General features: G+C 40.8%; 1 protein-coding gene across 3 annotated transcripts in view; it reads left to right on the forward strand.

Moving 5' to 3' along the window:
- TC2N (tandem C2 domains, nuclear) overlaps window positions 1-25,509 on the forward strand; it is a 34,230-nt gene that overhangs the window by 2,800 nt on the left and 5,921 nt on the right. For all 3 annotated transcript variants that reach the window (XM_074542462.1, XM_074542463.1, XM_074542461.1), the window contains exons 2-11: window positions 10,892-11,018; window positions 11,647-11,880; window positions 15,158-15,322; window positions 17,080-17,171; window positions 17,774-17,849; window positions 19,009-19,109; window positions 19,776-19,892; window positions 20,727-20,918; window positions 22,756-22,870; window positions 23,345-23,544. In XM_074542462.1, the coding sequence (XP_074398563.1) occupies window positions 10,952-11,018; window positions 11,647-11,880; window positions 15,158-15,322; window positions 17,080-17,171; window positions 17,774-17,849; window positions 19,009-19,109; window positions 19,776-19,892; window positions 20,727-20,918; window positions 22,756-22,870; window positions 23,345-23,544 (1,359 nt within the window). In that variant the 5' untranslated portion in view covers window positions 10,892-10,951. The remainder of the gene's footprint in view (window positions 1-10,891; window positions 11,019-11,646; window positions 11,881-15,157; window positions 15,323-17,079; window positions 17,172-17,773; window positions 17,850-19,008; window positions 19,110-19,775; window positions 19,893-20,726; window positions 20,919-22,755; window positions 22,871-23,344; window positions 23,545-25,509) is intronic.

The raw sequence follows: 25,509 nt of genomic DNA on the forward strand, positions 1-25,509 counted from the left end.
CCCTCTCAGCAGGGCTGGGACAGGCAGATGCAGCCCCCGTGTGTGAGGGCAGAGCCACAGGGCCTGCCTGGCCAGCCCAGCCTCAGCTGGGAAACCACACTTTGGCTGCCTGAGGCCTGTCATGTCTCTCCTATCTGCTGTGGCTTACTCCAGCAGTACAATTGGACTTTGGTGAAACATTTATTGAACTTTTTTGCTTGATTAAGGTGCTATTTACTTCATTTAGTGAGTTTTATGTGATGCATATCCTGAAGTATTTCTCCTCTCTTTGGACTCTTGTTCAATTTTATAGAGGAATGGCTTTGTTTGCTCTGAGTTGCTATCTCCCCAGATACCTTAAATCTGGTAAATATTCTCTCTAATCTAAGTAGGACAACACCCAATCTCTGTCAGCAGAGAACTTAAGATCTCATCTCTTTAAAGTGAAAGGCAGAGCAAGCTCTGACTGGAAGTGGAACAGTCTGTGTTTAAGCCATGTTGTTGTAGTTTGTAATGCTGCTCAGGCTCCATCAGGAGGATTCCTTGTGCACGGAGAAGTTAGCCTGGAAGCCTTTTGCAGCCAGCATGGATCTTGGATCTTCACATCTAAACTGAGAAGCCTCATGTGGGAAGAGGTTCAGAACCTGGGTTTGCTTGAGCTTCTTTGTGTTCCATTATATTTTTTAAATGATCTTAATACATCAAACCATGCAGAATTGGCGAGGATACTTGTCTTAAGCTTAGTATGAGTATTTGTTTGCCTGTCATTGCAGCTGAAGTTTGCACTAATTCAGTGCCAAAAATCAATTATGTCATCAATCTGGTGCTTATCTTTCCTGTAAATTGTACCCTGGTGATTTGGTTTTGAATCTTTGTTTTTCAGTCATCTAATAGCCAGACTTAAACTGGACAGAACAGAGGTCCCAAATGAAGGGTGTTGATGTTTGGGGGCTCCTCGTGGTCACTGCAATGGCCTGAAGAGTGAGTTCTGGAGATACTCCTTTGGCAATTAAACCAGCTTTGAAAAAAAGCAGTCTAGAAGGGCCATGTCCCAATGACTTTGAAACCTCCATGGCACTCCACTAATTTGGCACCTATGCTTTGGAGGCTGGAGCTGGCTGTGAGCAGGTGCAGAGTGCTGCAGCCTGGGCAGGGGGGCCTGGCTCTGGGCCCTGGAGCTCCTGCATGGATGCACAGTGTAGTGCCTCAGCCCTGGCTGAAGCATGGAGAGCCTAAGGCTGCCTGCCTTTGGTGGCACAGCCTCATCATCAGAGCTGGGGGTCCCTTCTCCCTGCAGGAATGCAGTCCCTCTCTCTCCAGAGTTCTCTGTGGGCAGAGGGGGCTGGAGGTGGCTTTGCCCACCCTGCTTGTTGAAGCTGGGTCAGGGGTTCATGGGGCCAGAGATGGCCCAGCCCCTGACCAGGACAGAGAGGGCAGAGCAATGTGAGGCTGTGGCAGAATTCTCTTTGTAAAGGTCAGGCCTGCAGTGAGTGCACTGTGTTTGTACATTTCCAATAAGGAAAGCACCTGCCATGCAGACAGGAGGGTTGGTCAGGATGAGGTGTAAAAGTCACTTGAGCTGTGCCTTTGTGGTTAGTGGTGAATTGATACAAAAGCAAGTTGCATCCTGTTTCTGAGATAAATTCTGTTGTTCAGCACTCTTAAGTGACAACAAAACATTCTCAAGACCAGTTTAATTTTGCGGTAGGGAGAAATTCTAAACATTTTATTTCTGTGTTGGTTTTGTTGGGTTTTCTTTCTCCATTAATTACTTTTGCAAAAAGGGAGTTGTTGGCCTCTAGATTGGGAGCTTTTTCTGACTTTCCCATTCAGTTCTCCATCTTCTCATCAGTGACCAGAGTTGCAAAAAAATTTCTTCCATGAGATCTTAATAAAACACAGAACATCTGCCTAAATTACTCTGGCTTTCATTCTGTTCAGTAGTATAGGTACTTCCAGATGTGGTTTGACCAGGGTGTGAAATCATGGATCCAAAATCTCTTAGGAAGAGTGTTGATTTAAACTCAATAGAATTTTTTTAAAACCCATGCATTTACGGTGTAGCAATTGTTCACTGTGTAGTTAAACAGTTCTGTCCTAAGGGAAAGGCAGCTTCTGCTCTCAGGACCTCTGTCTCCTCAGAAGGGAGCAGAGCCCCACCACCAGGTCCCAGACCTGTAGCAGCATTTGGCCAATAATGACTGGGATCTTAGATACTGCCATTAAATTGAGACAGTTTTGATTTCTGCTGTTTCTCCCCATGTCTGTGCAAAGAAAAATGCCTCTGTTACACAATGCCTGGTTACCACTCATCTGGCTGGGCAGCTGCCAGCAGCTCCAGCCAGTGCAGCTCTGAGAGGCACTGCTGGGGCTCTCATAGTGGTTCTGGGTGGATTTCTTGCAAAAAGTAACAAATAGTTGTACTTTATAAGGACAGTATCCTTCTGGACTTTTATTTCAGTGTGTGTTTAGACAGCTTCCTGAGCTCAGTGCACATGCCCTGCAGAGCCATACTCCCAGTCTGGTTTGGATTTGAATTATTCAAGATCAGTTCCCATTTCCTGTTCTTGATTCATTCATTTAACCTGTTTTCATATATGAAATGTACTTGAGTCACCTTTCCTTTGTTAATCTCAGACAGTCTTTCAGCTTTCATCTCTACAGCCTGCATGTTTGCTTCCTCTCCCCACTGTGTAACTGGTTCTACAGTGACTCTTTGGGGCAGAACTGCTGAACAGGGAATTCTCTCCTATTGGAATCTCCATAATTGATGGGGTTTTTGTCTTCATCATGAAACAGGATAACAATTATGTGCAAAATAACTATTAAAAAATTGCTTCACCTAAAACAAAGCAGTGTGTGCCCAAGTATATGTAAAGAAATTATCCATCTTCATTCTTGTTTTAATGGTAATGAAACTATTTTTCCATGCAAAACTCCTTGGGTTTGCTTCCTTTTCTTTTCCTCTTTTTTCCCCCAAATATACAGAAGAGCTGTTGAAGGCACTGTCTGGATGGTGTATGTGTATCCATGTGTTTTCTGTATGGCTCTGTGGTCATGGCAGCAGCTGAGGAATCCTGAGTGCCATTCAATGCTCTTTTTCAGTGTTGCATTGAGTGGATTTCCAAGGGCCATCTTTTCAAAACTAGACACATTTAGCCATGTTAGGGAACTCCACGGGTAGATGCTCTTGCCTAAAATACCTTCTCCTTGGCTGTCTTGTTGAAAAATGAATCCAGATGTTTCCAGTTTTGTTTGGTATCAGAGCTATAGAAGGACTGCTGACAGTTCTATTTTCATGGCTTCTTGGCATTAACTGCAGAAAGAGAAAAAAATTGGATTAAAACCTGACACAGAATACATAAAGAAAGTCTTAGGTTATAAAGTAACAATTGGTGATTGTTGTGATTTGTTCCTAATCTGCTTAGAGCAAAGGACTTATCTTATGTTGAATTCTTTCCATGTTCTCATCAAAAGCCAAGTTCTTTTTTTGCAGATATTTTACTCTCTTCAGCTTTCTTTTCTGGTGTCCTGACTTCAACTCTTGCTTTGCCGTTTTCCATCTGAATCCAGAAAGGTCTGCAGTCCAACATAATGGATTTATTCTTTTGTTTACTGCCCCAATACATACAATATTGTACATTCTTGTCCAAGTCAGTGAATTTATCTTTTGTTCACAGGAACAGTGTTGTCAGATCAGTAATTGGATGAATTGGTTTCTTGCCTAATGCAACATTAGGAAGAAACATTATATCAACTTTTACAGCCCAGAGCAGAGGAGATTCAGCATGTTAAAATGCAAAGTTTTAAGCTTTGTCATGGGATAGATTTATAATGTTTCCTTCTTAATACAAATATAAATCTCACACTAGAAAAACTGGTTCATATTTACGGAATTTTTTCTTTTGGCACTTGTAAATTATAATATTAATGTTTTGCATCCTGGGGTAGGATTGGGTTAGGTCTGCATTTGAGGGCTGCAGGTGCAAGGCTGTAGGGCTAAACCAGAGGCAGGGTGTCCCTGGGGCTCCTGTCAGAAGGACAGCTTTGGATCCTGTACTCGTGCCAGGGTTTGTTCCCCTTCTCCAAGGGGTGCCTGAAAAGCAGAAGCAGTTGTTCCTGTAGCACAATAGCTCAAGCACACACACCTGCTCAGCTTTATTTTTCTTAGGGGAAGTAGGCAGGAGCAGTTAGTTCTGCTTTGTGATGTGCTCTGGTGCTCTGTGCCTGGGCTGTGTGTGCAGATGTGCTGAAAGCCTCTTGGCCTCCTCCAGGCTGGAGCCCTGGGAAGAAGCAGCTGCTGAGCTGAATGAGACCACAGCTAGATTGCACAAGTGATCTTTAGGGTTCAGCTCAGGGCCTGCACGAAGAGAGACATACATTAGATCATCTTTGTCTGGGCAGAGAGGGTGGAAAGAGAAGGCAAAGCTGGAGTGGGACACGGTATGTTCCCTCAGAAGTGCGTGTGGGAAGATGTGGCTGCTCCAGGAGAAGTTTCTGCCCTGGCACAATTAGAGCTGGACCTTGTTGGCAGGAGAAGGTGCAGAGCAGCTCATGGGCTCACAGTGAGCTCTGCTTTTACTGCTATTGACAACTCCTAAGCTAAGAACTGATATCTGGGGTGGTTTCCTTTCCCTCGAAAGTTGTCACATCCTGGGTGATAGCAGTGACATATTAAGCATATTAAGCACTCCTGCTGATCACAAGAGTTGTAAACTTTGCCTGCAACTGTTATCTGTAGGAGAGCCCAGCAAACAGTATCTTACCTGAAAGCTATGGCAGTCACCAAAGGAAGTGTGGAGATGCTGTCTGCAGGCTTCCTCATCTTTTTCATTTGCTCAAAATACAGTCAGAAGGATGCAGAGCCGATAGGGACTGGTAGTTTGGAATGTCAGTACGGTGCTGTAAGAGTGAGAGCAAGCTTGTCTTTACAAGTGTTAGTCTAAGGTGAGAAAATATTTCATTTAGTATCTTATGATATTTTGAGGCTGAGGTGGATAGTTCCTGGAGACAGTTACAATATATGAGGGAAATTAGTTATTGTAATATTTTCTGAAATAAAAACATGTCTTTCTGCTAAAGTTTCTGAGTGTAGCGCAGTCATAACTTGTTGAAATCCACTGGTGTCAGAAGCCGAGGAGAGTGGGACATGGGCTCATAATGGGCCTTCTGGTCTTCAGAAGCAAAATTCTGCTTTAGCAAACTGTAAGTGAATGAGAGGAGGTTGCAGCACAGGACTAACAGCTCATACCCATTATCTGTTCCATTCAGTTTCCTGTTTTTGTGATCAGTGAGAGGAACATGTAAAGTTTCCCCTGATGTGCTGCTGTGTCATCATTTACCAGCGTGGGAAGATGCTTCCTGAGCCTGGGCAGTTGGTGGTTTGTTTGCATCATGGAGTGTGACTTTACTATCTATTTCTGTTACCTGATTCCACTGCATAACTGCTCAAACAACACTGGGAGCCTCTTTGCCAAAGGCAGGCTGTGCAATGGTCTGTCGTAAAATCTCCTTCAGCTAAACTAGGTTAATGATGCATGGTCTTCTCTTGAGTTTTAAATATCCAATTACACTCTTTTTTTCATTTGCTGGACTGGGAGAGTTTTGCATCTGTTGAACTGCTGGTAAGATGTCTCTCACAAGAATGTCTTTCTGGTTGTGTCCTTCAAAAGCCTCATAACTTCTCTTTTTCTCTTGTGTTATTTCAGTATCATCTTTGTGATCCACTGCTTTCAGGATGAAATCCCTTTTTTTTTTTTTCCAGTCACAAAAAAAGAGAAAGCCTCATATTATCGTCATTTCCTTGGAAGGCAGAAGAAGTGGAATAATCTCTGTGTGCAAATTTCCAGAGCTTTCATGCTCTTGCAGGAGTTGTGGCTACAAGCAGAGAAGGGGAGTGTAGGTATGCACACACCCACCCACTGGTTACTGCAAATATCACTGCTGTGGGCTTCTTGCAGAAATAGGTACAGAAAGGAGCTTCTTATCATGCACCTGGTAGGTGTGTGTTGGCATGACATTTTTTGTTTCCTCTTTTTGTAATTCCTGCAGACATCCTGCTACTGTTCAAGTTTATAATGAATAGGAATGAAAGCTGTGTCCTCTTTTCACATGCTCAGGCCCACTTGAAATACATGTCTCTCCTATGTGGGCAGTACAAGTCAGACCTGCATACAGTCCCCATAAAACTAGTATTTTTAATTTTTTTTTTTTAACTGTGGGCTTTATATTTTTGGTAGATGTGTGTGGGTACATGTGCTGTCCTTGCTGCTGTAGTAGCAAAGTACCTGGAGGCAAAAGTCTCAAAACCATTGAGGCTGTTTTACTAGGGCTGGCTGGTTTTGAGACGTGGTGGCCATCAGCCACCCCTCTTGAGCTGAAGAGCTGTGCTGAGAGGGGTGCACAGCTCCCAGACACTCTCCCCCAGAAGCAAAACCATAAAACAGCTGCCTGTGCAAGTTAAGCCTGGAGCAGCATCTGCCCCATCAAAAGATAATCCATCTGACCTACATCAGAAGCAGCTTTTGCTGTGCTTCTGTAAAACATCTGGAGAGCTGAGCTGGTGCTGTTGTGCTCTCTGAAGGATTTATATGCCTGGGACTGACTGCATCTTGTGGATCCAAAAGGCAGAAAGTGATAGAGCAGCATGAACAGGTAGCAGAGGAGGTATCAGAAATGAGGTGTTTGGCTGAGGTGTGAGCTAGCAAGCTTGAGCTCACTTTCTCCAGAGGGCAGGTCCTCATATGTTGCAAAGGGTCCTGGCTCCTCTGGGGCTCCTGGAGCTGTAGACACTTAAGTCATTCAAAGATCTGTCCCAAATGCTTTATGACAACTGATAATCCCTTTTTTTTGGGTATTTTGTTTTACACATCCTGCTGTGTGAGAACTTACTGCTACTAGAACTTTGCTGTGGTATGTTTCTAAAATGCAGATCTGAGAATGCATTATTATCATTTATGACTGGCAATAAATCTCAAAATGTTTGAAACCACTGGCTTAGCCAGCTTTCCCTGTTTGAGAGCAGCTATTTCACCTTTGTTTCTATTGTGTAGTTCTAAATGTGTTACCTGTTCAACTCCTAGGGAGCAGAGCTGTGACCAAATGCAGTAAAATTCATTGGCAACCTGCAGTCTTGTTGCAAAACACCCTTTCCTCATAAGGCAGTAAAGACCTGACATTTCTTTTCAGACTGCTTTCAGCTCTTAATATTTAATATTGCTATCATCCGTTTTCTATCATGTTCCTTTTATTTAATGAGTTGTTGAAAATATTTACTTTCTTCTCCAAACATCTCTGTCTTGTAATTGTTCTGGAGGCATTTGGAACTAAAGTCTTTGATACTCTGTTTATCTGATTTTAGCTCAGTCAAAATTTCTATCAGAGGAATCTGGAAATCATTAAGATAATTTATGTTTTCCATCTAAACCCATTAAAATAATAGTTATTATAATTCTCTAGACTCAGTGTATGTGTGTGGTTAGGTTTTAAACTGCTGTTTCTAGGATGTTCTAATAAGGTTGGCTCTCTTTTTGCCTTAGTGTGGAAGTACTCTTGCTGAATTTCATTTGCTTATCTGACTTTGGCTTGATACTGGGAAAAGGGAAATGAAATGGCTTGTTGAATTTGGTGAAAAACACCAAGAAAAAGAAAATTTGACGCACAAGTGACAAGATGTGGGTTCAGTTCCCTCTTCTGCAAAGTGATTTCTCTCTATTTGTCTGAAAATGAGGGTGAATTCTCTTCCCCCCCCATCCTTTTGTCAGTCTAGAATCTCAAAAATTGAGGATGCCCTTGTTATGTGCATATTGCCCAACAAAAACTGACCCCAAAAAGTAGTGTAGAAAGTCAAGGAGTCTTCTTGTTAAAATGGATGACATTGCTGGGAAGTCAGTACTTCTTTGGGATTTGGTGGTGCACCTAACAAATGTCTCTACACTTCTGGTTTATTTCATAAATATATTCCCAGATAAATTCATGTTAGTACAACCTTTTTACAACTGTTAAATTATATACTGAGGATTTTTGGGTAGCAAACACCAGCAAAAAGGATCTGGCATGTGGGATAAGTTTAACCTTTGATAGAAATGTCAACTTCTGTCAAGATCATTAAATACTTGCTTAGTCTTCTACAATGTTTTTGTTTATTTTCAGGTAATAAAATACACAACAGAACCTGCTAAATTTCTTTCTCTCCCACATGGTTAAGAGAAAACTTTTGCATGCAGTGAAAGTTGTATAAATAACTGTAGGCAGCTTGGAAAATACAGATACAAGAAAATATATTGTGGGAGCCAAGCCATCTAATTTACTGCCAGGATTGCTCAAACAAAAAAACCAACAATATTTATCATGGTAGTTTAATTAAGTGAATTAAAACTTTTTAAAGTAATTGAGACCATCCATGTTATTGGTTGCATAAAGTGCTCTAAGCAGAACGAGGGAGCACTGTGTCTAAACAGCCTGTCCCTCAGCAAATGCAGCCTTTTTTTTTGTAATGTGGCTGTGGTGCAAGGCTAGGGGCCCAAGTGCAAGTTTGTCACTGAAACATTACATTTGTAAGTTTAAGGAAGTGTAAACAGTGTTCTGGTCTCTTAGTCATGGAACTTTCTTTTCAAACTCCTATAATTAAGCTAAAACTGAAATGGAGGCTGTAAGAATGTGTGTCTATATACTTTGCCATTCACTGTTGATATTGCCTTGCCTATTGCTAAAGAGCAATCTGTAATCCTAACTCTTCTTTACAGTAGGCACTAATGAATTGCTTTATATTTGTCTTTAGATAGAAGAAAAATGTATGAACATTTGCATATTGATAAATGGGGAAAAATGCAATGGTTAAAGACTATCACAGCTGACTTGGCATTGCTGTGAAAAATGGTCTTTTTGGTCTTTTTTAATGATAGGAGACAGGAGGTGGAGAAGTGCATTATGACTGCTAAATCCTCAATGCCCATAGGAAGCCCTTTCTTTCTAGGTAAGGCACTCACCCCTGTGAAGGAAAGGCAGCTGCTTGAGACAGATGATTTCCATTTGTTTCTTTGCTCACATTAATTGTTGCAGCTAAACAATTCTCTACCATGAACTGAATTTTCTCTGATGCAGAAAAATGAATTTTTCTACTTTATGTAGCTAGGAAGTAGGGCAGTACTAACATTTTGGTTCCTTCAGCAGCAGTAGCGAATAAATTCTATCTGGACATTTTGAGATAAAAGTCTGTTTTGCCTGTGCAAACTGCCACTGAGGCTTAGATACCATTGTTGCAAAGCTTGGAGCAAACAGAGCAGCTGTTTCAGTCCAGTTTAAACATGGTGAACAAGAGTGAAGCATATTAACTCCAGCTGTATACTGATAACAGCTGGGAAGGAAAATCACTGCAAGGGAACCCAAAGTAAATTAGCAGCCTTGGCTATCATGAGTATGACTCCAAGGGAGGAGCAGCAGTGAAAGTCTGATCATTTGAACCATGGAGAATTTAATGAGAAATTCTCATGCCTCTTTTCATGCTTCTGTAAAGATGCAGAGCAGGTTCTGGAGCTGGTGGCACTGCCTCTGAAGGTTTTTGATGCAGATCTCTTCCTGTACTCACACTCATGGGCAGTTTTAAGATGAAGGCAAGTACTGAGAGAGGGATTTTGTGCAAAGTAATTGTCTTTGAGTTAGAGGAAGTGTCCATAGCTTACTATCTCCACTTGACATCTACAGAATTTGAGGGGCTTTTAATGCAAGAAAAATTTGGGGAATATTACATTTATTTCTATAGACTTTGTGTGATTCTCTAGCTGTCTTTGACTATACAAAGACTATTATGGCACTGTTCAAGCTGCAGTGGAATGGTTTCTGTGTTGGTGCACAGATGCTTTTGAAATTTCTTGCAATTGAAAGAACTGAGCAAACATGTCCATTTTTCTTTTTTTTTGCTAAAACTGCATATTTTCTCCATGCTTTCCCCCTCTATCTTACTTACCTTCCTCATCCCTTCAACCTATGTTCATGTTCTGTTTGGTGTCTTCTTATCTTCATTGATTTAGAATTGTGTCTTGGGTGTGCTCTCCTAAGAACCTTGTGTACTTTAAGGTGGATGTGAAAGGACTTTAGACAGCTAAAGTTTTGGACAGGAGGCAGTACAGCTGTCTGTGTCTCTCTGAAAAGAGAGCATAAGGATATGAATAAAGACATTTAAATGAGGCCAGTTAGTATTGTCATAAAGTTCTTATAATGTTAACCAGCTGTTAGAGACTTGTTCTCATTCTTTTGTAGATTACATGGCTCTTATTTTGCTGAAAGTCAGCGTGCTTTATTTCTGTGTGCACACCAAACAATTATATAATAAACCAGGTCTTCAGTTTCATGTGTATACAATTATGAGAAAGCAGTAGCTTCTCAAAGAAGGCAGTTTTGGCATCCTTCATAAAGCCTGTTTTCAAGTTAAAAGTATGGAGTATGTCGAGTGAAAAATGTAAACATGTATGGATGTATGTGAAAATAGTAGGGGAGTGAAAGAGGATAGGAGAAACATGAACAAGGGAAACAGAATTAAAAACACATCGTGCAAATGGCTTGACAATACCATGTCAAAACAGTTGTAAAGCTGAGTAAACTCCAAAGCCCAGTGGCACACACAAATATGAGGAGAATTTCAGTGTTCCCAAAAGACAGGGACCTGTCTGGGTGGATCACTGAAAGTATTTAAATGCCATATGTTAAAACTACCTATTTCCTTGTGCTTTTATATAAAAGTGATTTTTCTCAGTGAGAGAAATCTGATGGTTCTGATCCTTTTATGACTGAAGTAACTTTCTGATTGATCCTGGGACTGTGTATAAAAAGCAACTGCTTATTAAATAGCTGATAATACTGCATTCTGACTTTACTTACTCCCATCTACTTTGCTTTGTTTTATTGTGTTTTTCAGGTCTGATAGCTGCACTGGATTGCTGATTGAGGTCCCCTCTAAATTATAACACTGAAAACAATGGCAACAGAATGTATAAAAACCTGCTGTAAATTGTGTTTCTGCGTGGATGAGGAAAAAAATGATTGTGAGTTTTGACATAATGAGAGTTTAACAAATGTTTTGCTGCATTAGTGATGAGATTTCCTATTAATAGAATTACTGTGTTACCCCTGATAAATTTGATTTCTCTTACAACATTCAGAATTCTTTCCATACCTCCACTTGGAGATTGAACCCATGCTTGTTAATATTATGAATTGGAACTGAGAAATAACAGTTGTCTCAAGTCTGCTCTTTGCAGTCTAGAATACTGTCCAAAAAAGCCAGCTTTGTTACCCAAGGTTGTGTAAAGATCTTATATATTTCAAACTCTGAGAATTTGAATGCTTTTTGTTTATTTTTAACTCAGAGTTTTGTTTGGTATCTTATTTGTTTGAAGAACTCATCTATGCTACAAGTGTAGCTCTTGTGCAAATTCACTTAAGAAGGTAGCTATAAATACAGAAGCTTGGGCAACAAAGTTTGGATCAGTACAGGTGTCAGGAGGATGAATATCTTTTCCTGATGCTAGTCTTGAATGCTGTAAAACTGAATACTAGCAGCTGTTAAGTAAAGTATCAAGCAGAGATACTATTAAGTAGAAGAGATCTGTTCATAGTATTGTTCAAAAATTAATGCACATGTGCACTGTCTGTCTTGCTCTCTATTTTTAGCAGTTTCCATGGTGCAGGAATCTGAAGCAGTAGCTGCAAGCAAGCCAACTATTGTAGAGCAGCCTCCATTGTCTTCTGTGTCAGTGAAGCGTCAAGTTGGCTGTTCTGAGGATTATTTGCTTTCCAAGCTGCCCCTGGATGGCCAGGAGGTGCCATTTGTGGTCCCTCCATTCAGAATGGCTTATGTACAGCCAAAGAACCTTCCTGGTATCTCACATGCTGGAGGGATTAAAGGTAAAATGCAGACAGTATTGCTGAAATTGCTGTTAGCTTCTGCTGCACCTTCAATGTTGTTAAGTATTCCTACTGAAAACATGTTTGCAGAACTTTGCTAGAAGCCTGGTCTTGTTTCAAAGAATCATAGATTGTTCTGAACTGTAAGGGTCACACAAGGATCATCAAATCCAGCTCCTGGCCCTGCACAGGACACCCCATGAGTCACTCCAGGTGCCTGAGAGCATTGTCCAAACGCTTGAGCTCTGCCAGGCTGGTGCTGTCAGGTCCCAGGAGAATAGGGAGCTTGTTTCTTTTCTCTCTGGAAATCCAGAGAGGTTTTGGGAAGAGTGTCATCCAGCTGTGAATCTCTGTGATGTTGTGTGAATAAAACTGTATGGGATGATTGCACACCAGTGCTCATATTCAAAAGTAATGGAAGATGCTTAAAGGAAATGGAATCTTTAGAAAGAATGTATTGAATTTAGTGGAGACAAGACAGGAAAGACCTAACATATCCCCAGTATCCATATCTCTCAAGTAAAAGGAGGAGGGTGTTCTGACTTTCATGGTTAATATTCTGGTATGTTTTAACATACTAACACATCTTCCTTTTCAAATTTTGCCAATAGATGGCAGATGCTACTATCTGGCAGAATTTTTTGTCCCTATTATTTCCTGCTCCTTTTGCTGTTTTTGGGAGGCCAGGGGGCACAGATCCCCTGTTATGAGGTTTCATATGGTACTATTTCTTTTCTGCTTCACAACAGTCTTGTACTTCATCCTCTGTTACTTCCAATACTCAAACTGCCAAAATGAGGTACTTTCAATCTAGACACAGTGGCATTTAAAAAGAATGATGTCAGTTACAGAGCATATGCTACTGTTAGGCTTTTAGTCCTGCCAGGAGATGCAGAGAATTAGGTAAGGGAAAACTTTGGCACGGAGACATACCTGAACAGTTGTTTTCTCTAGGATTGCTTTGCCTCAAGGACATGATAAGCTGGTGGTATGTTCTTAGCCTCATGTGACTTTATTTCTTTTCTGAAGGTGAAAAGCCTAATAACTGAAAGAAGGCAATCATATGTTGCATAACAACTAATGCAGTCCTAACTAACTTTTTTGTGATTGTGGGGTTTTATTCCCACCCTTCCCTCTTCTTCTCCCTAGGTCCCTGCTGTTACTTCTTTCCTGCTCCTGCAGGGCTGTTACCAAACTTCTTGCCCACCCACTGCTGCATGTACCACTGGCACCATGGCCAAGCTAAGTCAGTGCAGACTGGCCATTCTGTGCCCCATCTTCTCGTGGGCTTCATTTGGCATGCCAGCAGCCATTAACAGGCAGCTGAAGGGCTGGAGGTAGAACATGTGAGGCCCCCTCATCTCTGAGCCTGATCTCCCCAGTTGCCTGCTGTTTCAGTAGCTACTTGTTGTAAGTTTGTGGTTGGATATGCTATGGAAAAGCAGGACATGCTCCTGATTATCCCCTTTGCTGCTGGCTCTGCCTTGCTTAGTCTAATCTCATCGTCAAAATACAGTACAGAGAAGTTCATCAAGGACTCTGAGGAATGGGTGTTCTCCAGAGAGAAGGAAGATGTATCTAACAGCCTTTAGGTGAATGTTTTCCTTGTTCATGCTGTTCTTACACAATCCTAACAGTCAGTGACTTGTCTACATTGAGAATTCTGCTTCCTGATAATTTCTGAAGGACCTGATGTACAGAGTGGTCCTTTAGGCTGCAAGCTGTTAGGTCTTTTGGCAGGATGACCTGACTCTTGAGCAAATATTTTAAATTTTTGAACAAATAATTGAAAAGTGACTCTTATGTCAAGTAGGCAACTTTCATTTCTCTTTCCAAATATAAATACTAATTTTTTTAAGTATGCAGCTTTAAGCTGCATGAAGTTGTGCTTAAAAATGCAGTGTTTACTTTTTAGGGAGATTTACTAAATAGAGTGAAGTGTGCTGTTGTTCTTTTTTCACATTAGCCAAAGCACCAGCATACTCAAAAAATGTATTCAGGGTACTATTTTCTTAGACTGTTGTTAAATATCTGTAGAAGTCCAAGTGCTGTTCTCAGTTCCTCACCATTTTCTGTGCATGTCTGGCCATTTTCCTTTAGTGAAACAGGACATGCTCAGAGTTAGCTCTTGGCAGCCCTTCTGAAAGCAATTAAGTTCTGGCAGCCTTTCTCTTCAGTGCTCACTGCAGTGTGTCTCAGGCTCTCACAGAAGTAAGCTCGCAGGAAGAAGTGCTCCTGGTCTGGAACATTGGATTTTCCATCATCTGCTGTGTAGCAATTCTTTGTGGCCTCACTTTTAGTGTTCATCCTGATTTACATCATGCTCAAGCCCATTTTGCTTGAGTTCTTGCTTTATCACTGCCCATGTTCCATCTCAGTGTTTAAGTTTTTTACTTTACTAACACATGCAGGAGAGGACTCTTGAGCAGTGGTAGTTTGCCTCTTACGGTGCAAGATACCTGCAGATCTGAAGGTACTTTATTGCAGAGTAAAGAATTTTTTAAGAGACAGGTTGAAGTCCAGGGAGGGGAAGTGAAGGAAGCAAATATCAGAGTTTGGCAGAATCCAGGTCATGCCATTCTCTAAAATGCCGTTACATATGACTTCTTTTAGTCCAGACAGTAAAGAACACTACAGCAGTGTTCCTCACTGTTTTGCTGACCAAGGCATACATGTTTTTTCTGAAATTATTCTGAGCTGAGTAAAGGGGTGGGATTCAAGCAGTCTCAGATATGTCTACTTATGCCTCAGCCCACAATTCAAGTAATTTTGGGCTGGTGATTTTATCATGGACAGACTTGCCATGAAAAGTAGATAAGGAAACTGCAGTCACAAGCTGCATTATCTTTCTGTACAAGATCTTCCTGAAGATCTAGGGGCCCAGTTAGTTCAGTCAGAACATGCTGGGGGTAGCCAACTAAATAATTTGGAGGTTTTCTATACACAGAGTGCTACTTTTGCGGTTAACTTCTGTCTTGTTGTCTGTCTTTGAAACCTTCTGTGTTTAACTACTTAGGCATTTACTGCAAAACCCCAAGAGAGGGTGTGCATAGTTTTTTATGGCCAATTTAATTCCAGTGTTTGCTCACACACTGTAGAAACCTGCCATAATGTGAATGTGTGTTTTCTTTTTCTTTTTTTCTTCCCCCTTTACCCAGAGTAGATAATACTGAAATATTTTGTCCTTTGCCCTGAAGGCACTCTGCCTGCCTTGTGAAGCCAGGCAGCATGTGTTGTGTCTGGAACTCTTGCAATTGCTGTTTGTTGTGCCTCACAGAGTCAGCCAGAGCCTCGTTTGGCGAGCGGAAGGCAGAGCTGCACGGCGCGTTCCAGTGGCCCAGCTGTGACGTCTACAACCCCTTCTATCTGGAGCATCGCGTCTCTCCTGATCTCATCAGGCGCTGCCCAGCAAAAGCAGATAGCAGGAAATTGTATGGATCAGGTGAGAAGGACCACACCCTTGCTTCTCTGCCTTCCTCCCCTTTTCAGGGTTTATAGGTAAGAGGAATAAAAGCCATTAGTCTACAGAAGACTTGTTTGGTTATCACAGTTCTCAAGCTGGTCGGTGTGCTACAGACACTCCTTGGTTGGTGAATCAATCTGCAGAGCCAGCTCTGCTTAATTTTCAGCTGCACTGTTACTTTTTGTCTTTTAGGGGCTTAACAAGGCTTGTATGCATCACACAAAGGTAGAGAAATTGGCAAAGTGAGATACTGCCAAATTAGTTGCCTGTGATCCAAACCAGGATGCAGTACTGGAGATTTCAGCTGCCAGTAAGAGGAGTGGGGGACATGGAAAAAGGAAGCCAGGCAGTATGTTGGGTAGGAGGAGTGCCTCAGGAGTACCTATGTGGGGAGAGGAGCAAGCACCAAAAAGCATTCAGGAGCAGATGATAAGAACAGGTGCAAAATGGAGCATGATGCTATATGCTGACTTTTTTTGTGGTTAGCTTTTGAAGCTGCAGCAACGTCCCCACTTCTGAGTGTGCAGGAATGAGGGAGGGCTGCGAGACAGTAAAAGTTTAGATAGAAAGTGTTTGGCTACCTAGGTAAAAATTGTCTTCTGTGCTGTTCATTGGTGTATGTGTCCTGTAGTGAATACTGTTCAGACTGGAGTAAATGACTAGCTTGTGATTGCTAAGGCAAATACATTCAGAAAACTCCAACACTCCAGGAAAGGTCTACGCTCTCCATGAAATTGGAAGCTGGCAACAGCTCACATTTTTAAAGATGTTTTATTTAGGATGGTACAGCATTCTCATTTTCAGCTGGGGGAAAATATCTGTCTGTGTTCTGTTTTAAAAGAATTCTGAATCACCATAGAGACTACATGAAAAGACTGTTCCATACATTTTTTAAGAGAACAGAACACATGTAGAATTTTAGCAGCCTTTAATACATATGGTTTTACCAGGCTTTGTAAGCACCTGTGGTGGGAGCCAAATGGGTTTTATTAAACTGTCTTGAGCATCTTCCCTTCAGTCCATCATCTCTTTTTCCATTTTTCCTCAAGCAAAGAGAACACATTACTAGTTTTGTCTTAGTAAGTTTAAACACAAGAAAGGTTTTTCTATTGTGTCTAAATTAGAGTTCTAAAATTTTTCCTTCAGAGTTTTTTGACAGCTGTTTCAGAACTTAGAACTTTATCCATCTATAAACTATTAAAACAAAACTCTAAACCTAGTTTGTTGCAGTGAGTGCTGTGATATTTTTCATGTGTGTTGGTTTAGAACTACAGAATGTATTTATTTGGAAGGTACAAAATTAAATTCTTGAATTTTAATGTGAAGCCCCTTCTCTTCATCTTAAAAAAAACCTCCACACAAAAAAACTGAAAAGTAAACTCATTAATGATTTTCTGAAATTCTACTTATTATTGGTAAACAACATATTTTTATGATTAAAATATTTCTGCTTTTTTATATTTTACAGACAGCTTTCTGTATAAAATTGACATCGTTTTATTAAAAATTTAATTTTTTGAAAAAGACAGCATCTCTTCACCCCTGCCCCATCCCCATGTTCCTGAAAAACATTACCAGATAACAGCAGATCACACTGCCTTTAAACCATTTTGGTCATTTGTAATCTGTAGGCTTGAACAGATCATTTCCAGCGATTAGTGAAAGTTATTCTTAGTTAAGTTTTTTCCCTAGCAGTGGTGCTGATGTGATTTTTATTGTTCTTTTTGTCTCATTAGTTAGTGATTTAAGAGCCAGTGCTTTGGCTGGGCCCCTGGATGTGAGCCGTTCGATGTTTGATCTAAGGAGCCCCCCTCACCGGTTCATCAAGGTGAGTTCCCCTTGCAGCCAGGGTTACACTGAGAACTCAGCTTTGTCTGTCTGTCTGTCCCTGCTGCATTGTTTCCAGAGTAAACACTGGAGGGCATTGCACTGTACACTGGGAGGACTGGAGACGAAATTTCAACATCTTGACCAACTTCAAGAGGGTTTTTCCTGGTGTCTCCTGTGACATTTGCTGTTGTGGCCCAGAGGGGCTGTTGAGAAACCCAAGTAGGCAGTTAGGCAGGACAGGACTGACAGCATGTCATGTTCATCATCTTGTGGTTTCTCCCATCAGTTGAACAGTGCAACAGTGGAAGTTTCCATTGACACAAAACACTGAGTTTATTTCTTTCATAATAATCATGTCTTACATAGCAATGAAGTTGTGTGTATATTCATGAGCAAAAAAAATGTCTGCTGGTCCAATGGGTCCTCTATGAGCTTGTTGCAGCAAAATAGTAATTGCATGCTGCTGGATCAAGAAACTAGTAAGGAATTAGGCAATTATTTGAAATGGAGTATTTAGTTTTCATCATATCTTGTCTGATGGTATAATCTCTGGGTTTTGCACCTGTTGCTCTGAATTGATTCCTTTTTTCCTGTCCCCAGAGATATGATTCAGTCTCCAGTGTACCTAGCAGTTCTTCTTCCAGGAAGGATTCACAAGGCAGCAACAGGAGTCTGGGTAATGTTTTGCTTGTTTACCTTGTAATGAAGTATTTCCCTTTGCACATGAAACATTAAACTGTTTCTACTCTGCTGTTGATGTTTTCGTTTGGTTTGGGGTTTTTTTGAGATGAATATGACTAGGAGATCAGCTGGAGATGACCTGGCAATTTGAAATTAAGAGTTTTGGACTTGCACTTCCATGTTGTTTGGAGATTGAGCAGATGAGACTCTGAAAAGTTCTCATGCTTTTGAGAAATTCATTCTTGGATTTACTACCCAAGTGAGCTATGAAATCACAGATACCTTGTTAGAAGTGATAGAATGCAGCACCAGGTCCCAGGTCTAGTCCTTTTTCATGTATCAGTATTTTTCTCTGTGAGGTGCCTGAAATCCAATATCCATATTACGCTGGTAATTAGACAAGAATATTGCATGCAAACCCATTATCCTTATTTATGAAAGAATGCTTAAGAAGTGGAGATACAGCAAAATAAACCCTCAAAAACTAATCAAGTCCCCACAGAAGTCACCCTGCTATAAGTCAAGTTTGACCCAGTCTCCTTCTAAAGGAAGACTGAGGCAATGACCTGGTTCCAGTCATTACAGAGAAATGCTGCGTATTAAATGGCTCTTCTGACTTGGAGACAGCATAATAGTAAAATGTTTACTAGACTGGAATTGAAATTTGAGAAAGAGACCAATTTATAAACTTAACAGTGAAAGAGATTAAGGGAAGTGATAGGATATTAATGTGTTCTGGCTGTCTCAAGAACATGTTTTTTTTCCCTTTCTTAAAGTTGTTTGAGTATAACACAAGTTATTAAGCTCAGTAGAGATAACCCAGACACATGGTGTGATTCTTGGTGTGCTCTCCTGTGCAAGGCCAAGAAGTTGGACTTCTGTGATCCTTAAAGATCCCTTCCAACTCAGGATATTCTGTGATTACATTATTCTGTTCCATGAAATGTGAAGGCCTTTACCCATGCAGCAGGTCAGGTTACTGGACTTGGTGGATATTTTGTCCTTGAAATGGAGGTGTTAAAAAATTTCAAACTCATTTTGAGAGAAGTTTGTGAAGATAAGCAGTCCTCTTACTAATGAGTTCCCTTATTTCTGGAGTGAACTTTTAAGATACTGCATTACTTATAAAAATAATAATTGGCTTTCTTCCATAGACACTATTACGTTATCTGGTGATGAACGAGACTTTGGAAGACTGAATGTGAAGTTGTGTTATGTTTCTTCTGTAGAGCAGATTTGGATCACAATTTTACATGTAAGTAAATATTAATAAGTTGGTTATTTATTCAAATAATGGCTATTCAATAACCAATGACTATTCTACTATACTTAGTTGTAATTGTCATAAAATTTGTCTCTATGTTACTTCAATAAATACTTTTAGGAAAATAAAAGTAATGAAATTGTTTATAAGTGTTATTATAAACAAAGTTCAGTCAAATGTAATACTAGGCATCAAAGCATCTTCTTCCCCTTTATTTTTTTTATTTTGTTGCAGTCTCTGTTCTGCTGCAGTCAATAAAAATAGTATATATCTCCTTATGTTACTACACATATGTTCAAGTTGTGAAGTGAGGAACTACTCAGCACATAGAAAGCTGAGCTGCTCATAGGCTGGTCCTGCTATGGACATTTTCCTGTGAACATCTGAAGGCAGTAAATGGTGTGGAGGCACCATTTAAGTGGCTGCTGTGATTCTATGGCTTTAAATCTAACAGTTCCTTCAGGGTAGAACCCTGAGGACAGAACTTTGAGGACAGGTAGCTTCTTGAGGCTTTTTTGTCAGTAAATGTGACACTGTATATACTTCCAGAACTAAGAATAATTTTCAGGCAAGGGAACTTTGAGTAGGCAGAAACCTTGCAAGTACATCAAATGGTAAGTCTTGCATTGTCTAAACTGATTTTTTTCAATGTTGCAGTGCAAAGACCTGAGCTGGCCTTCTAGCTATGGGGAAAATCCTCGGATCTGTGTCAAGGGTATTCTCACACTGCCCAAGCCAGTGCATTTCAAATCTTCTGCCAAGGAGGCCTGCAATGTAAGTAGAGGCATGCAAAATACTAAGAAATATTTTTCCCTACAAAAAATAAATGTGACAGGTAAATGGATTTTTAAAATAGACCAAACATCCACTCCTGTGCCACATTTGCTGTGGTAACTGCCCAGGTGTGTTTTACTTCTCCCAACTTCTCAAAATCCTATTAAAAGCCTTATTCCACTTCCTCCCCTTGTATCTTCCCTTGCATTGTACTCTTGTCCTCTTTCTCTCACAAGCTGGCAGGACAGATTTGCTCACAGGGCACTGAACCATGAGCTGCTGGCTGTGGTGAGGGGACCAGAGGAAGGCTGGGCATGCCTGTAGGTGCACACTCATCCCAGGGAAGGGAGCTGAGGTACTGCCTCTCATTTGGCAGGAGACAATTTCACACTTTGTCCCTACAGAAAATAGTAAAAATTGGTTTCGTGGGTCAAGATTCCTGATAGTGGCAGTAAAGGAAAATTAAGGGGGTGGAAAGTAAAGCAACATAATGTGAGCCAAAGGTGAAAGAAAAAAAAAGTTATCTGGAGAGACTGTATCAAAAGGTTAGAGAATCTGTTACCACAACGTGTGTGCTGTTGTAAAGCTCCAGAAGAGATGGGCACAACTTGTTACGGTAGTGAAAAATAATCCAAGACTTCAGCCCTGCCAGGGTGTGACAACACAGGGGTGAGTGTGTCTGGATTTTGCACTCTAAAAGCACACTTTTCCATGGCAACCTTAAGTGGCAGTCAGAAGCAGTGGCTATAGAGCCAGGATGCCTTGGTTTCTAGATTTTGGGCTCAGTGGGATTCTCTTAAAATGATAATGTTACTCATCTGTTTTTCTTTCTAGGACATTGAATTTATGGAAACTTTTGTTTTTGCCATTAAACTGCAAAGCCTGCAGGCTGTCAGATTGGTATTTAAAATCCAGACACAGACTCCCAGGAAAAAAACGATTGGGGAATGTTCCTTGGCACTGCGGGAGCTGAGCTCACAGGAGTCCAATCATTGGCTGGATATATCTCCTCCTTCCAAAGCACCTGTAAGTGCCAATACTGGGAAAGTATCTTCTTATCTCTCCTGGAAGGGGTTGCTGGATATGAAAGTACAATAATTCAGTAGTAAAAACTAGAGGGATTCTTTTTTTTTTTTTCCTTTTTCTCTACTTCCTTGGAGAAAGGCATTTTGATGGGGAAAAAATGCAGACTTTTGAACTCTGCACATAGCTGTTCTGGTCATAAACTGCAGATGTTTCTAGGAAAAGAGCTAGAGCAAGCTCTTCTACACCATGGCTCACAGCTTGAGGGAGGGACATTCTGGGGAAATGTTAAGCAAAGAACACCAGGAAATTGTCTTTTCTGACCAAAAAAGCATCAGAAGTTCCTTAGGACTCACAGCAAGAGCTCAAAGCAAATGGAATCTGCTTTTGTTATGGAAGAAAAGTGCTAAGATCTTCAGTGGCCTGAAACTGCAGAGACAGCCATATATTTAATGTTCAGATTGCATGCTGTGAAGTAATAATTCAGACAGTTCATTTCCATTAGTGTAATAAGAAGCAGGTGGTTTTCACAGTGGGATTTCCTTTCCCCCTACCCTCACTTTGTTTGTTTCTTTTATAGATTGTGTCTAGACATTTGAATTTTCAACAAATTAAACTTGAATTAGCAATTCAAAAGCAAATTTTATTTAAGTGTGTCTGAGTAATATGAATGATACTCTTGATTTCTAGCATAAGTTACACTTGACATTTTTTAGTTCTAATGTGAACAACCATATTGCTTCAAAAGCAGTAAGATAAAGTGACAGAGGGAGCTGGTATCCAAGAGCCCTACAGATACTCTGGGATTCATCCCTGTCGTACCCTGTGAGGCAGCAAACTCTACCTCTCTGCCAATAGAAAGCCAAAGCTCAGAGTCAACAAAGTGCCTTCCTCACAGGGTTACATAGAAATTTTGTGGCTGAGCTACAAAGAGAATTTGGGTCCCTTTGATGAACTGGGGCCCGACTTTTCTTTATCTAACCTGTTGCTCTCTTGCTTAGTGCATTTTGGTTCATTGAAGTGCAGTAAAACTTGAGGGCAACAAAGACTAGCAGAGTCCATTTAAATGAAGGCTGTCAGGAAAGGTGGGTCTCCATTGGCCTTTTCCTGCTGTTCTTAGAGTGTTCTGAGGACATTACTTTGTGACAGAAGAGCAAAGAGGATAACTCAGTGCAACTTGCAACAGGCACAAATTCTAAACCCCCCTCCCAAGAATCAGACTGGAGATCTTGATACATCCACTGTGTGAGTGGCAGTGGTGTATGTGTGTGGGCATGTAAAACACAAGTACTTTCACAGCCCAGGAAACTACACAGTACACAGTCACCCTAAGCACTCATGACATTAAGTGACAGGACCTTCTATCAATGGAAACCATTGCTTACATCTCCATACTGCAAAATTCAAAAGTGTGGGAGGGCGACCCTGAAGGTTTTTGTGTCAGTGCAGCTTAAGTGCTCTCTCACTTCCACGCCCAGATTTAGTAAAGTTGCAAGGGCACATCTGGTTTCCCCTGCATGTGTCTGCTCTTACCACTGCAGAATCTGTACCAGGTGAAAACTGAGGACCAGGTGATTTGGCCAGTATCCCTGGCTGCAGCCCACAAGGGCCTCATGTGCACCACACATGAGCAGCTCATCAGTGGAGCACACAAAATGCAGCTATGACAAGTGCAAGATGCACTTACATCTGCAGGTTCTGTATGCAACACATGCTTATGTTTCTGTCCAGGAAATCCCAGATAGAAATGTGGGAGCCCAACATATGACAAAATTCCTGTGTTTCCTGAGTTTATAAGCAACTTAATCCAGATGTTACGGCAACATTCTTCTGCTTGTAGGTGTGCCGTGCAGAACTTCAAATAGGAACTTGTTTTCAAGCAATAAATAGGAGGATACAGTTACAGATTCTTGAAGCACAAAACCTTCCTGTTTCATCTATGCCACTGTCTTCAAGTAAGTCACATCAGCTGTTTCATGCCTCCTCTCTGAAAGCATTTGTAACAGGTAAATTGCTGCTCAAATGGGTTGGCAATTCATAACATTCTTTACGAACCTCAGACTAACACATTGTGTGGTAGATTTCCATTGCCAAGGCTTGTTTCCCCAGATGTCTTATTTGATTACATTTTGTTTGGTTTGAAGATGTGTGTTTATGTACTTTGGAAGATTTCTATCCCAGTATTAATCCTGACATACAAGAGCATTAGCTTGCACTTGCTGTTTGGATTCTGTGTTAATCAGTCCAATATTACTGAACATATTCTGTTTATGTGACTGGTCAGGAAAGCTATTGTAGAGTTCTTTTGGCCAGACTTTTGAGAAATTGTTGCAATTTGAAGCATACATATGGACCTTGTTGGCTCCTTTTTGGGTGTGTTGTGAGTAACCCTTTGTGTGTTGTGCCTTTTTCCTTCCCTTTTGTCCTAGATTTCTTTGTGAAAGTTGGAATGTTTAGTACAGAAGGGATCATCTATAAAAAGAAGACTCGCCTTCTGAAGTCCACTAATGGCCAAGTGAAGTGGGGAGAAATGATGGTTTTTCCAGTTAGCCAAGCAGAACAAGGAATTAGCTTTCTCATCAAGCTCTACAGCAGAAGTTCAGTGAGGAGAAAACACTTCCTAGGACAGGTTGGTTTCTGCTAAACAGCCCCGATACCCTTCACTTAAAATCCAGTTCCACAGGTTTCTTGGTATGAATTTTAAAATGAGGCGCCATATAACAAAATAGTAAATTCTACTAAATTCTTCTGTATGTAATCCAAGCAAAAATGGTGCTGGGCTCTTAAACATGCACTACCATGAGAATGGGAGTTGGCACTTGATTTTTCTTTCAAAAAGAAATCCTAAGGTCAGTTTTGTGTGGAGTATTACTATGTGACAGATTCCTTCCAAGAGATATAGGATCTCCTGGTTGCCTTTAGCTTTCTAAAGAAAAACATAGCACCCACAGGAGCTCCATAATCTACAAGGTCCTGTACTGTAGTATCTCTTGGGAAGCATTTGTGTGATCATATTTATTTAACCACCATAAAACTTAGCAGTCTGGTCTCATTATTCTCTCAGTCCTCTTCCCCTGCTTGTTCTAATTTACCATCATCCTGTACTTTCTGTCTCTCTTCTTCTTGATATAGTAAGCCATAGCTGTTCTTAATGCTCTGTGCTTTTCTTGTCTCAGTTAAATGCAGTAGCAGAATTTTAATAAATGCATAAAATAATAATATAGACTTGATTTTGAGACCCCAACTGTAACATCCTATGTCAGATGGAGGACTGTGCTGTCCTTAGGTACAAAAAATGGTACTGTCCTATTCTGGTGATGTTTTTTGTGCCTGCTGAAGACATGTAGCTACAGGAGATGCTCATGTGCTATAAGATACAGAAATGATGTGCCAGCAAGAGTTATGTGAATTTCCTCCATTTTTTGTAGCCTCGTGTTGCACATGTCTCATCTTCCTGTTGGTGGAATTAGATTTGAAATAGGAAAAGAAAAAAAATTGTTGTTTTTAGCTCTACTGCCTTAGAGGATGGGAGGGAGAAATAACTGAGTATGATTTTGCAGTCATCTAGCATTATGTGAGGTAATCTCCATCTGATGAGTTACATTTCATTGTGGATCTTATTTTTAGGAGGAGGAAAACTTGTGCTCCTCAAAGGTTTTTTGGAAAAGGTTGTTTCAGCTCATGAAGGCAGACATTGCCACATAACACATGAAGACAAAATATGGCTCAGGGAAAAATGTACTTTGAGCAATTGGCTGGGTAGCTGGAAAAAAATGAATATAGCTGGATCTATTAACTTTGTTCTTCAGAGAATGGTGTTTAATTGGATGCTGTTCTAAGCAGACAATACATAGATTAGGCTGCTTTTACAGGCATGTCTTTAATCATGAGCAAGATGTACATTGAATCTCTGTGGATGAAACATCAGCTGCCTATGGTATTCTGGAAGACATTATTCTCACTTCTTGAGGACTCATGCCCCAGCAGTATAGGCTAAATGTACTTCACGGTCAAGGTTTCTCAGAAGTCTTAAAAGGACTCATTCTTGGAAGACTTGAGGAAATAGAGTCCTGTAAATAACGTTACCTACTTACATAAGCAGCATTCTTTTGGCAATGGAGGCTGGTGATAATGTTAAGGGGGAAATTTTCCTACTTGTACTTCATTTCCTCATTTAATGGCCACTATCCACTAACTGAATACTGAGGAGAAAAGGACTCTTACTACGTGACTGTGTGCGGCATGGGCATGTTATAACCTCTGTGGAATGCAGGTCTGGCCCTGGCTGTGGGAGTGTGCACTTGGAAATGCTCATGAAAGTGCTGGACAGCTCGTGCCGGATGCTGCCTGGCCTGGAGCCAGCTGTGTCCGACACACAGAGCCGCCCCTGACCCAGTGTGAGCGTTTGAGTGCAGCAAGGAATGCTCCACTTAAAACATCTTATTAAGTACTGAAACCTTAGTATGCACTGGGTTCTCTAAACTGTTTTAGAGGCTAAATTTAAACACAGACTCCAGCTGAAAGCCAAAATGTTAGTACTAGCAGAGCTGTATTTGTTGCTGTTATCCTTTGGTCACAGTCTATACATTGTGTA

Source organism: Zonotrichia albicollis, chromosome 6 (genome assembly GCF_047830755.1).
Source record: "Zonotrichia albicollis isolate bZonAlb1 chromosome 6, bZonAlb1.hap1, whole genome shotgun sequence".
NCBI lineage: Eukaryota > Metazoa > Chordata > Aves > Passeriformes > Passerellidae > Zonotrichia > Zonotrichia albicollis.